The sequence below is a fragment of the Wyeomyia smithii genome, chromosome 2, assembly GCF_029784165.1.
Source record: "Wyeomyia smithii strain HCP4-BCI-WySm-NY-G18 chromosome 2, ASM2978416v1, whole genome shotgun sequence".
Classification (NCBI taxonomy): Eukaryota; Metazoa; Arthropoda; class Insecta; order Diptera; family Culicidae; genus Wyeomyia; species Wyeomyia smithii.
Genome location: NC_073695.1, coordinates 114,617,476 through 114,629,518, shown reverse-complemented (window position 1 = coordinate 114,629,518; position 12,043 = coordinate 114,617,476). Strand labels below are relative to the sequence as shown.

At 36.8% G+C, this 12,043-nt stretch overlaps 1 protein-coding gene across 2 annotated transcripts in view; it reads left to right on the top strand.

Moving 5' to 3' along the window:
- LOC129721094 (uncharacterized) overlaps positions 1-12,043 on the top strand; it is a 162,052-nt gene that overhangs the window by 137,843 nt on the left and 12,166 nt on the right. The window contains exons 1-4 of one of the 2 annotated variants that reach the window (XM_055673227.1): positions 4,211-4,335; positions 4,445-4,530; positions 4,975-5,070; positions 9,140-9,202. In XM_055673227.1, coding sequence (XP_055529202.1) covers positions 4,284-4,335; positions 4,445-4,530; positions 4,975-5,070; positions 9,140-9,202 — 297 coding nt within the window. In that variant the 5' untranslated portion in view covers positions 4,211-4,283. Of the gene's footprint in view, positions 1-4,210; positions 4,336-4,444; positions 4,531-4,974; positions 5,071-9,139; positions 9,203-12,043 lie in introns of those variants that run through there. The other variant, XM_055673226.1, reaches the window with a different exon arrangement.

Here is a 12,043-nt window from a genome sequence, read left to right as displayed (position 1 = left end):
ACTAAAAATCGAACAAAGAAGCCATTTTGAATTCTAAGATACAATATCCGTCATGCATTTGCAGACTAAAAACAAATCGCAATCTTTGGATGTATCTGGAAGCATTTAAAAATGTTTAAAATTATTCAGTTCTAAAATAAATACGCCTTTTAAAGACAGTTAGATTACTTTGTGTTCAATTTTTTTTTTAATTCTCGGTGTCTAATTCCTTTGAACTTTTGACTCTTAGAGCTCTCTGTTAGACACAGTGTAATAAAGTTTTTGTCTTTGTGCAACCATATTGTGTTTAAAAAAATTCTGATTTTCAGAAACTTTAAAAAAACAACCTGCTGTTTCCAATTTTTTTCGTTTCTTTTCAGTTTTCTTTATTGTTTTTTTTTACATATATTTCAGGTCCCTGAATATTATAGTTCAACTATACACTATTCAAATTTTGAATTTTTGTCTGTTGAATTTAATTATAAGCAATTTGTTAATATCTCAGCACCTGTTTCTTTGTTTTTGTTGTATTACTTTCAACTAGATTTCGAACTCTTAAATTTATAAAGAAATAATTGGAGACTTTTTTAATTTTCTTATTACTTACTTAGGGTTTGGATTTTCAAATCCTTGATGACTGTAACAACTAGAAAAATCGTAGCCCGGTAATTCTCTCCTATACGTATGGATTGCACAGTCTGTGTTGAATAAACAGAAGATCTCGAAATAGGAATGTAGCAATTTAGCTAGCTTCATAACATTGCTAAACGCAGTTTGTAGATTCTAATACATCTTCATTCACATGCAATAACATCGCAAGAGTTCTTCCATTAAACACTGTTAGATGTTGCTCATAGCAGATCCTAGCAGTAGAAGTACAAGTATGAGCACATGATTGCAGTCGGTGTCAATGAAAGCTTCCTGTATGATTATTTGCTGCGAAATTGCACGCTACAGTTCGATTGCCGTGTATCAGAGTAGTTAAAAGTTATGCATTTACTCTGGTGTACGTCATCTGACTGTACCAGAAGTGGTTTATCGCTTTTGCCAGTTTGGTTTTCGTCAGATTTAAATCTACGTTGATTTTGGTTTTGGTTCGGCACGCCGGCGAGAATATATAGTTATATTCAGAATGCTGATATGTTCTATTATCTTATATTTGGAAAAAAATTTTAGCGCTCTGATAGTTTTCAAATTTGCGGTGCTTTATTGTTTTTTGATCGATGTTTCATTTTCAAACCTTGAATTGCGGCGTTGTGACCGCCTCCGAGAATTTAATCGACGTCGAATTTACAATTAGTCGATACTGCAGTCACTGGTTTAATTCCAACGATTCCAACGTTCTCATCGTTCGATTTTAATTTGTTGAATCATCGATGAGATTGGCGGTATAAGCGGAAATCCGTTTCCGCACACCCATGTGCAACTAGCAGTGAGAGAATGCGTACACTTTCAGGATTCTGTTATGTTCTCACATTTATTCACGATATGTTCATTTGCTCTTCATTTTCAAAGATAACTGAACATCATAACGTATATATCTACTACCAATTCATAACTGTTGAACATATGTATTGAATTTTTAACGGTGCAATCGTGTCAGAATAATCGATAGTCGTTCCGTGATAAATTGTCTTTAGTGAATACTACATGGGCTGAAAAGTCTCTAGCTTAATGAAAATTAATGAAAATACGTTTTATTTTCCAACGTAATCTTCAATTATTGTACATCCTCTAACATTTTGATGTCAATTTCCGATTCACATTCTATCTTTTCACTCGAGTGAAATCGCTCGACAGGAAGACACATTTTCTACAGAGGAAACAGTAAATAGTCGTTCGGGGCTTGGCGATCATGGAGGGTAGGGAATAGGTTTATAGCGCGATTCCCCGAATTTATCGGTCATATCGTGTGCAGAATCAGCGAGGGTGTTGTCTTGTTGAGAGAACACTTTTTCAGCCATATGCGGGTTGACATCTAATCGATCAAATAATGTACGAAGACATTGTTTTTTGATTGTTTTCTATACCCAGGTATGGGGTCGATGAACCTGCCTGCCTTGTGCATCCAAAATAATACTGGCCAACACTTTTTTTTTATTCTCGCTTATTTTCCGTTGGTCTAGTTCCGCCATTGTTGTTGTGCCAATCACCGACGCCCGGGAGGCGACTCCACCCAGGACCCTAACTTACGATCCGTTGATTAACGGACCGGCGCCAACGGCTTTACTTCCTTATGCGATGGAAGACGTGATCCCAGAGATTTTCCGCCTTAGAAAATCTCCCGGTGTCGGCTAGGATTGAATCTAGACCAGTTGGGTTGGTTGTGAGTGGATCACGCCACCCCACAACCATCGACACCTATGTCGACGTTGGGATTTGAACCCAGGCGTCGAGCGTGGTTGGCGGAGACGTTACCAACCACGCTAGGCCCCCACCTACTGGCCAACACTTTTCCTGATTGTAGTATTTTTGGGCGCTCCGTAAAACCACCAGGCCGATTACCGGTTAGACTCAGAAGCGTAGTGTTGGATCTATGATTCATCCATTACAATGTCACGATCTCGTTTGACCTTCATGAGTAATCGGTTAAAGAGGGTACGGTTACGACGAAATTAAGCAAACCAATACTGTACGTTTGAAATACCTAGAGCTGATGTTTCGTCACACTATCAAGCAATTGCTTCGCTCAAACAGCATTTTGAAAGTAATAACTTGAAAGCGAGTTAATAACTCATGACATTTTGATAGCATTCTAGTTGCGCTTGGTAAGATTTGTTTCATTTGAAATTTGGCCGCATATAATGTCCGGTTTCTCCATGGGGAAATATTTGTCTGCTGTTCTGATGAATTCTCGAGTTTTTCGTCGAATAACGTATGCGTTAAAAAATTGGACAAAAATTGCCGATTATTCATGGGTTTACCTTTACACGCACTGACAAAACTACGCATGCAGTATCAATCATATTGACCCATGAGTCAGCAGAAAAAAACTTGACCACTCTATCTGCCGAACTCCAACCGTGATGGCGAAAACAGTGAATCTACTCCGTTCTGAAGTGTGCGCGTTTGAAGAACGGAACCCTGTCGCGTCGAAAAAGGACATCGTGTGGCAGTACGTGGACATCGGATACGCCCATTCTGGCATCTACAACATCTAGGCACTATTGGATAACAATCAGAGCATTAAAAAAAGCCCGATTCCGGGAGGCCTTATATTTTTCGATGGGACGAAACTGTGGACAGTTTGGTAGATTAATCCTTTTTTCGATAACATCAATATTATTCTGCTTGTACCAATCCAATACATCCCGGGCGTAGTGGCAGCTAGCTAGATCGGGACAGAATTTCATGCGGCCTTCGTATGACTGGATGAACGGTAAAATTATCTCCTGAAGACACTTCTCCTTGTAAACTTCTCCATTCATGCTCCAGTGATGAAAACTTTTGTCTCCGTTCCACAGCACTGCCACAGATGGCTTGTCAAATCATCAACTAGCGGGCTAAATTATCTGCGTAAACAAATTTGAACCGATTTGGAGCATTTCCCTTACGGTTAGCAAGGTGAAATTTCCGACCCGGGATTTGTCCAAAGTCCAGTTTTAACGTATGAAACATACGTATATCAAAATACAGCCGTTGTACTCTGTTAGGACTTGCTCTTATAGCTTTCTTGCTCGGGTTTTGGCAACCAGATTCTGTTTCAGCGTCCTGAGTTGAGTTGTTTACCGGTATGATACGACAGGAATCCTTCATGCATACAGATTCGATGAATTGTATTATGTGCCGCATTGAACCTTTTCGTCAAATCACGGAGGGAGACCTCAGGATTATTTTGAATTGCCCTGATGACCTCCGTAGTTTCCGGTCTAATGTTCCACTCCTACGTTTGGTTTATTTGGCGCGATCCACCGTCAAAGTGTCTTAGTAACGTTTGAGCACGGTATTCACAGTCGATTTTGGTAGTTTTAGAGCCTTGGTGATCATTCCTCCTGACCATGTTGGATTTTCAAGGTAGATGTGCTAAATTTTTTCTCGTCTCTCGCGTTTCATTTTGGATAACTTTTCAGCGCGTGTATCAATCCTGACAAAATTTTAACACTTTCAAACCTTCCAGATCAAAACGCTGTCATTAGTTTCTCGGTACGACAACTAGAGGCGTTGCAGTGAATAAAAGGAAACGGCCAAACACTAAGTGGACCATACAGTCGAACCATTTCTATGTCAGGCCAAAGGCTTTTCAGTTTATATAGGATTTGGACGTCATATCGATTGTAGTGAATTAGACGAATCAACATCTAGAAATGTTTTACCATTATTATTTACACCAACATCAGTGTATAACTGCAAGATATAGTATTTACATCCAATACAGTTGCAACATCAATTCCAACAACCGAAACTCATGTCATCACCAGATTATTAAATTTTCACTTCCAATTTCATTTCCCCTTTTCCGTTGCAGTGACTGTGATATTCAACATGTTGTTATTAGCGTTTGCTAGCCTGGGTGTAGTGTCGTCCCTTCTGGTTGTAGTCGGATTAAAACTGGTAAGCATATTTTATACTTTGTTTACACTTATATCAGTTTAATGCGAATGGCAATCGGGACATATTTCAAAAAGTTGATTTTTCATGACGAAAGAAAACAATAAAATAGAGGACAGGCAAAACCTGTTTTATTTCAAGGAAATAGAATCCTTTTCCATAATGAACAATAAAACTGAAATGTCCACGCCCAGGTCCATGACGACAGAAGCAATAAAAAATTTGGCAGGCAAAACCTAAGTTTTATTGGCCCACGCATCGTAACCCATGCTATTCTATCAAACTGATTAAATTGTTTTACTTTTTTCCACCTACCCGTTAATTCAGCTGCCTTTTTTGTGAGTCAATTTCGATAGTAAGATTTACTATGAAAAAGGCGGAGATAAATCTTACTCCTTGAGATGATAATAGTAAATTTTTTTCTTCTTCTTTTTTCTACCCACGAAGGACAACCGAGCGTTCCTGGTGCCATGGATAATTGTTATGATTGCTGACTTGCTGGTGGAGTGTGCCCATTTTATTTATCTTATTGTGATTCAGACAGTAAGTAGGATCTTCCTATATTTCGAACGCTTAATTACTAAAACCGCAGACCCCGTTACCGTGTTTATCATTTATCCGTTTACCAATATCATTTTAGATTTAAAAAATATTTTGCTGATAAGTTGGCTGTCACTTATATGATTTTTCTTTTTCTTTTCCTGGATTGCATTTCAATGCAATTGAAATTGAAACCTTCAAATTTTGAACGATGGAATTGGTACTTATTGGTTAAATATGTTTCATTCTCACGCTCATTTTTTAGACCTATTCCTGATTTCATTTGAAGAGAGGAGGCAAAAATTTGCTCCGTGAAGTGAAATTGACAGTGAAGTGAATTAAAGGGGGTTTTTTCCAGTGCAAAGTTTTCCCAAAAAAACCTAAATTAATCCACCTAGCGGTCAGACTCAGCCTTTCTCATTCAAACTTATTATTTGTAAAAATAGATTTACATGAATGCTTAAATTTAATAAAGGTATATTCACTCTTTGGGTTCTAAAATATTGATGTTGTAATTGAAGTATAAAATATGAAATTTGACGTAGTGTTAGTGCTTAAGAAATAGCGAAATAAAAGAAATGACTCTTAATTTCGAACAATTTAATCACGGGCGATACCGGGAACGTTCAAATAGTACGATACTACATTTAAATCAAGTTGAGGCCATATATATTGATCAAAGCAGGTATAGTGTTGAATAGTCTTTGAATTTCTTTTCTTTTCAAAACTTTTGAACAGCATATCAAATTGTTATGAAGTTTGTTACTTGTAATTGTGAGAGATGACTCCTTTCTATGACACTAGTTATGTTCAAATAAGTCGTGTAATACTTAAGATAATAGACTTTCGTTGTTTTAAAAATTCAAATATAACGGTTGCTTAAGTTTGATTACAATCTAATTAAAAGGGAACGTATAGGGCAGCCAAACTTTGAAACCACGTGTTCAATCATAATTCATCAGTTAACCCTTAACTAGCCCGTTCATCTAATATCAATATTGTTCATATCGGTTGTGTAGTTTCTAAGATAATGAAGTTTCGTGATTTTCACATTTCGATACATTACAGACAAAGTTACATTCCGATTACAGCAAAATTCAATAGGGTGTTATGAGGCAGCTAGACCTTTCATTTGATACTAATTCTGTGGAAATCGGCTTAACCATCTCTGAGAAAAGTGAGTGAGTCCAAGTAGTTTTCGGAATATGTTTCTTTTCATAGCTAGATTTCACATTTTTAAACATAACAGCAAAGTAATAATCCGTTTGCAAAAAAAATCATTAGTGTCTTATAGGGCAACAAGACCTTCCAATGCCATTGATTTTATGAAAATCAGTCCAGCCATCTCTGAGAAACATGAGTGAGATTAAACTCTCCAGTCTCCAGAACACGTTTCTTTCCATAACTTCTGAACCACCTGTTCAATCTTCATATAAATCAAAAGTTAAGGGTTTTTTAGGTAGCCCGTTCATTTGAAACCAATTTTGTTCAAATCGGTTGTGTAGTTTCTGAGATATTGATGTTTCGTGATTTTTACATTTTGATACATAACCTATAAACTAGAAATCATATTACAATATAATTCTATAGAGTCTTATAGGGCAACTAGACCTTTCATTTGCAATTGATTTCATTGAAATCGGTTCAGCCATCTCTGAGAAAATCGAGTGCGATTGGGAGAGCGTTACACACACACACACACACACACACACACACACACACATACATCAAATGCTCAGCTCTTCGAACTGAGTCGAGTGATATACGACATTCGGCCCTTTTGAGCACTTTTATACCTTTAGTATTTGCCGTGATTGCTATACCTTTTTAGGAGAAAGGGAATAGGAGAAAGGAAAAAAGTGAAATGATAGAAATGACTTTTGATTTCAACTTCAATCCCGAGCAAGGCCGTAAACATTGAAATAGTACAATATCAAATTTAAATGATGTTAAGGCCACATATTTTGATTGTAGCTATAGTTTTAAACAGTCTGCGGGTTACGTTTCTTTCTATAACTTTCAAACCACATGTTTAAACATCATGTAATTCATTGTTTAAGGGTTTAAAAGCCCAATAATTTGAATTCAACTATGTTCATAGCTTCTGAGATATAAGAGCGTTTTTCACATTCTGACGCAGCGCCAAAACTAAAAGTTTGATTACGATGAAATTCAATAGCAACCTAAACGGCAAAACCCTTCATTTGACACCAAGATAGAAAGAATCGGTCAGACCATTTCTGAGAAAAGTGAGTGCGAAAAAAAGGTGCACATACACACGTACACACCCACACACAAACATATACACCTATACATGCATACATGCAGAAAATGCTCGATTCGTCGAACTGAGTCGAGTAGTATATGACATTCGGCCATTTGGATCACTTTTCTACCTTTTAATTAGCCAGTGATCGTTAGGAGAAAGTCAATATGTTTACTTTCATTATGTGATTTCACATTTTTATGAACAACGGACAAAGTTACAATCCGATTGCAATGAAATTCAATAGCAACCTATGGGGCAACTAGACCTTTCATTTGACACTAATTTTGTGAAAATCGGTTGAGCCTTCTCTGAGAAAAATGAGTGAGTTTAAACAACCTCAGGATAACTTTTCTTTACATAACTTTTGAACCTTATGTTCAATCATAACGAAATTTAAAAGTTAAGGGTTCTGGAGATAGCCCGATCATTTGAAATCAGTTTTATTGAAATCGGTTATGTGGTTTCTGAGATATTAATGTTTCGTGATTTTTACATTTTGATACATAACCTCTAAACTAAAAATCCGATTACAATGAAATTCAATAGCAACCTATGGCGCAACTAAACCTTTCATTTGCAATTAATTTTATCAAAATCTCTCCAGCCATCTCTGAGAAAAGTGAGTGAGAAAAAAAAGTTGCACATACACACACACATACACACATACACACATACATACAGAAAATGCCCAGTACGTCGAAAGGGGTCGAGTGGTATATGACAATTGGGCTATTGGGACCACTTTTATACCTTTGGTTTTTCCAGTGATTGCTATACCTTTCTAGGAGAAAGGCAAAAAGTCACAGAAATCGTTTTTTTCGTGATAACACCAGATCTCGACGTTTTATGGATTTCTAAGACATTTGGCATCTGAGCCAAATTTTCTTCAACTGCCATATCATTTTTGTCATTTACTTCTAGCAATAAGTTTTTGTTGTAGATTGAAAATTGAACTGTTCTGAAACGTCACTTTCTCCGTTTTTACTTCAGTGATATGACACTCATAATAATTCAGATTTCACGGCAGATGTCACTTTGCGAAGTTTTTCTCACTTACGTGAGACCCGTAATAGGTCTGTACTCACTTCACCATGGTGAAATACGGTTAGAGAACACATCGATCTTTAATATTCAACCGTGCTTGTAGTTGATGAGTAATAAGAGTTTGGTAATTTTTCCGATTGATTTCTCTTCGCGAGAAGCGGCTTACGCTGTATTTCACGAAGAAAAACCAATTTTTACCTTAATAAAAATACACTCAATACCAGATTTTTCAAAAATTATGGTTTAATTAATGGGAAATGGGAGCTGAAATAAATTTTTTTAATTAACATTCATTTCTCTTCGCGAGGAATAAATAATCAAAGTAATATTTCTTACTAACGAACTCACCCGCGGAAAATGAGTTACAAAGCTTGAAGGCTTGAAACTCAACTTTAACTTTGACAGGTCTGCGAATATTTTTCTTCTCCAAATTACCGATAGCACTTTCTCATGACCTAATTCATATAATACGTTTGTAGCTTGATAAGTTGTTTTCATGCGATGGTACAGTAACTTAATCAATTGAGCTAAGAAAATCGCAATTGAAGAAACCATTGGGAAACTTCTAAACTGAACTAACGAATCCTTTTCATCAATATGTGTTCTGGTACAAAAAAAAAACACGTGTATCATTCTGTAGAACAGTATCAACAGATAGCAAAACCGCATCTGCGCCAATCAGTCGCAGTTGCCGAACTAATCACAACCAATTCGTAATCTAAATTAATATCGTTTGTTTTTTCATTTTCTCCCTTGCAGCTACGGTTCGAACCAGTCACAGCAATGCTGTTCACAATTGATTTCTTCATTATGTGTCTTAATGTGAGTATTACTTGTTCGATTGTTGTAATTTAGTTCAACTCCAGCACTGATTAGTACACATTCCCTCTCCGCTATGCACTGCACGCAGTATCCTGAACAATTATGTTTCAAACTGTTGTTTGGAGTTGGTTTTTTGTATTATATGTGCTATATCGTTTGCTCATTTCTGTGACGCTCTTTTGATTAGCATCACCAATGAGAAAAGAAAGTAAAACTTATCGAAAGTAAGATTTTAGTGTTGCGAAGTCATCATTTGTAATTAATCACGGCTATATTTTATTATAAAGTACTCAAGTTACAAACAAAGCACCTATTAAAAAAAAAACAAGACAGCTTTAATTTGGATTGTTATCCTTATAGCAACTTTAGTTTAGATTATCAACTCCTTCATGCCGTTCTTTTGGGGTTGAAATTGGATCTTGGAAGTACATAAAGAAGAGAAACAATAACACGTTTATAAATTGTCTTTCTCGTGCATGTAATCCAGGGCACATTTCATGAGAACAGCTAGTGTAATTATTGCTGGATATTTTGGACGTAATGGGAGTGGAAACTGTCTGCGAAAGATTTATATCCTCAGAAATGCTCGAGATAAAGTATTTATTTACGGTTATAGCGCTTTGACATTTAAGGCTTCGAGAAGCTGGCATCCGGGCAAGATTTTGATCACGTTGGTAGATAACCAAACAAGAGACATTCTACTATCGAAATAACGAAAGGAGCAAAAATAGATTTCACATGTCTCGATTCAATATACCTTAGCTATGAAGAAAGTTTTGTCAAGAATAAATAAACTATCTTTCAATGTTTCGACAAAACCTTTTCACTTACAAAATATCCACCGGTAATACTATCGTAGTGAGTATTTGTATCGTATTGGTGAAAGATTTCGAAAAAGTGCCAAACCTACATTGTAAACTTCGGTTGAGCAGACAAAACTTCTGCTTTAAAAAAACGAAATATACAGTCACAGTCAGGGATTCCAGATGTGCAAATATGTCTGCAGAACGCGGATTTTTAGAGTCCGTGTGCAGATTTGTATTAATTCGCAGATATTTGCAGATACATTTGTGCAGATTTTCTCAAAATGCATGCAGATTCTTGCAGACTTTTGCCTGCGCGAGCGAAATTTGCTCGAATCACGATCAGATTTTTTTCAGATTTCGAGCAGATTTTTTCGATTTTTCAAGCAGTTGCAGAAATTGTTCAAAAACATCTGGCATCTCAGGTTACAGTCAGTGTTGCAAATTTTCACTGTCAGTGATAGGTTCTCAGTCGAAACTGACAACTGCGAATATCAGCTTCAACACTAACGAGCTGAAAGTGATAGTTACTTTCAGCTCCAATCAGTTGACAGTGATAATTCTGACTGCCAGCATCACTGTGATTTCGCATACGCTATGTTACTTTAGCGATATTTATGCGGTTAAGGATGTCGATGCTTACCTACTTCATCGACTTCATGCAATGGATTGGCTTAGATCAAATGATTTCGATAATAATTAAGACATATCATTTATATCACTGACACGATATATATTGAAATGGACACGGGTGACACTCAAAACCAATGGATGTGAGTGAGTGTGAAATTGCTGTTGTTTCATTTTCATTTTGCGGTGTAAAAGTTTCGCAACACTGGTCACAGTACAATAATGGGTCACTTTTACGAAAATACGTCTGTTCTCAAGAAATCGAACATATTTCATTGGTAATTGCATTTTTCATAACACAATTGAACTCTTATCTGGGCGAATTTGTCAATGTCACTAAAAATAAACAAAATGTCACTAAAAAAAAAATAAAATTTAATGATGTATTGAGAGATTGTGATAATATTGTTGATGCTGAGCACAACTGTAGGTCAGTCAATATTTTGACTATTTTAGATACTTTTGCACTAAACAATTTTATTTTATTGCTGTTACATCAATAGAATAACTGTTGTGATCATTTATTTTTTACTAACAAAACGGTATTCCGCCATCTTGGATGATAAAAATGATTCATATTTTTAATTGTGTGCTTTGCTCTGCAAAAAGATTTTTAATTTCAATCGATTCACACAAATCAGTCAATCAGTTATCAGGACTTAATCTTTCGGTGAAATTTTCCCTAAACTTTTGGTATAATAATTGGCATATTTTTCCAATTTCAAACCATTAAAAATAACTAAAAACCAATTCGAAATGCAGTGGCTATTCAATTACGATCTCGATCTCTGTTTCTAATGTTAATTCTATCATCTAACTAGCTCCGCCTTTATTACAAGTCTCACACACATGCAATAATATAACACGTATCGTGTCGTGTGACGGCTTGCGGAAAGACAATCAAATTGTTCTCGTGTCGCATGGAATCAGATATCAAGAGTACATCTGTTATGTGTTACATATTGCCGATGTGCGACTGGCGGAGAGTTATGTTTGCGCTGATGTTAACTGGTAGCAGGCATAGGGTGTTAGTATTATCTCCAGAACTACAAAAATAAACAGAACTGCGGGGGCCTAGTGTGGTTGGTAACGTCTCCGCCAACCACGCTCGACGCCTGGGTTCGAATCCCACCGCCGACATAGGTGTCGATGGTTGTGAGGTGGCGTGATCCACTCACAACCAACCCAACTGGTCTAGATTCAATCCTAGCCGACACCGGGAGATTTTCTGAGGCGAAAAATCTCTGGGATCACGCCTTCCATCCCATGAGGAAGTAAAGCCGTTGGCGCCGGTCCGTTAATAAACGGGTCGTGAGTTAGGGTCCTGGGTGTGGAGTCGCCTCCCTTGGCGTCGGTGATTGGCCACAACAGTGGCGGAACTAGACAGACGGAAAATAAGCGAGAATAA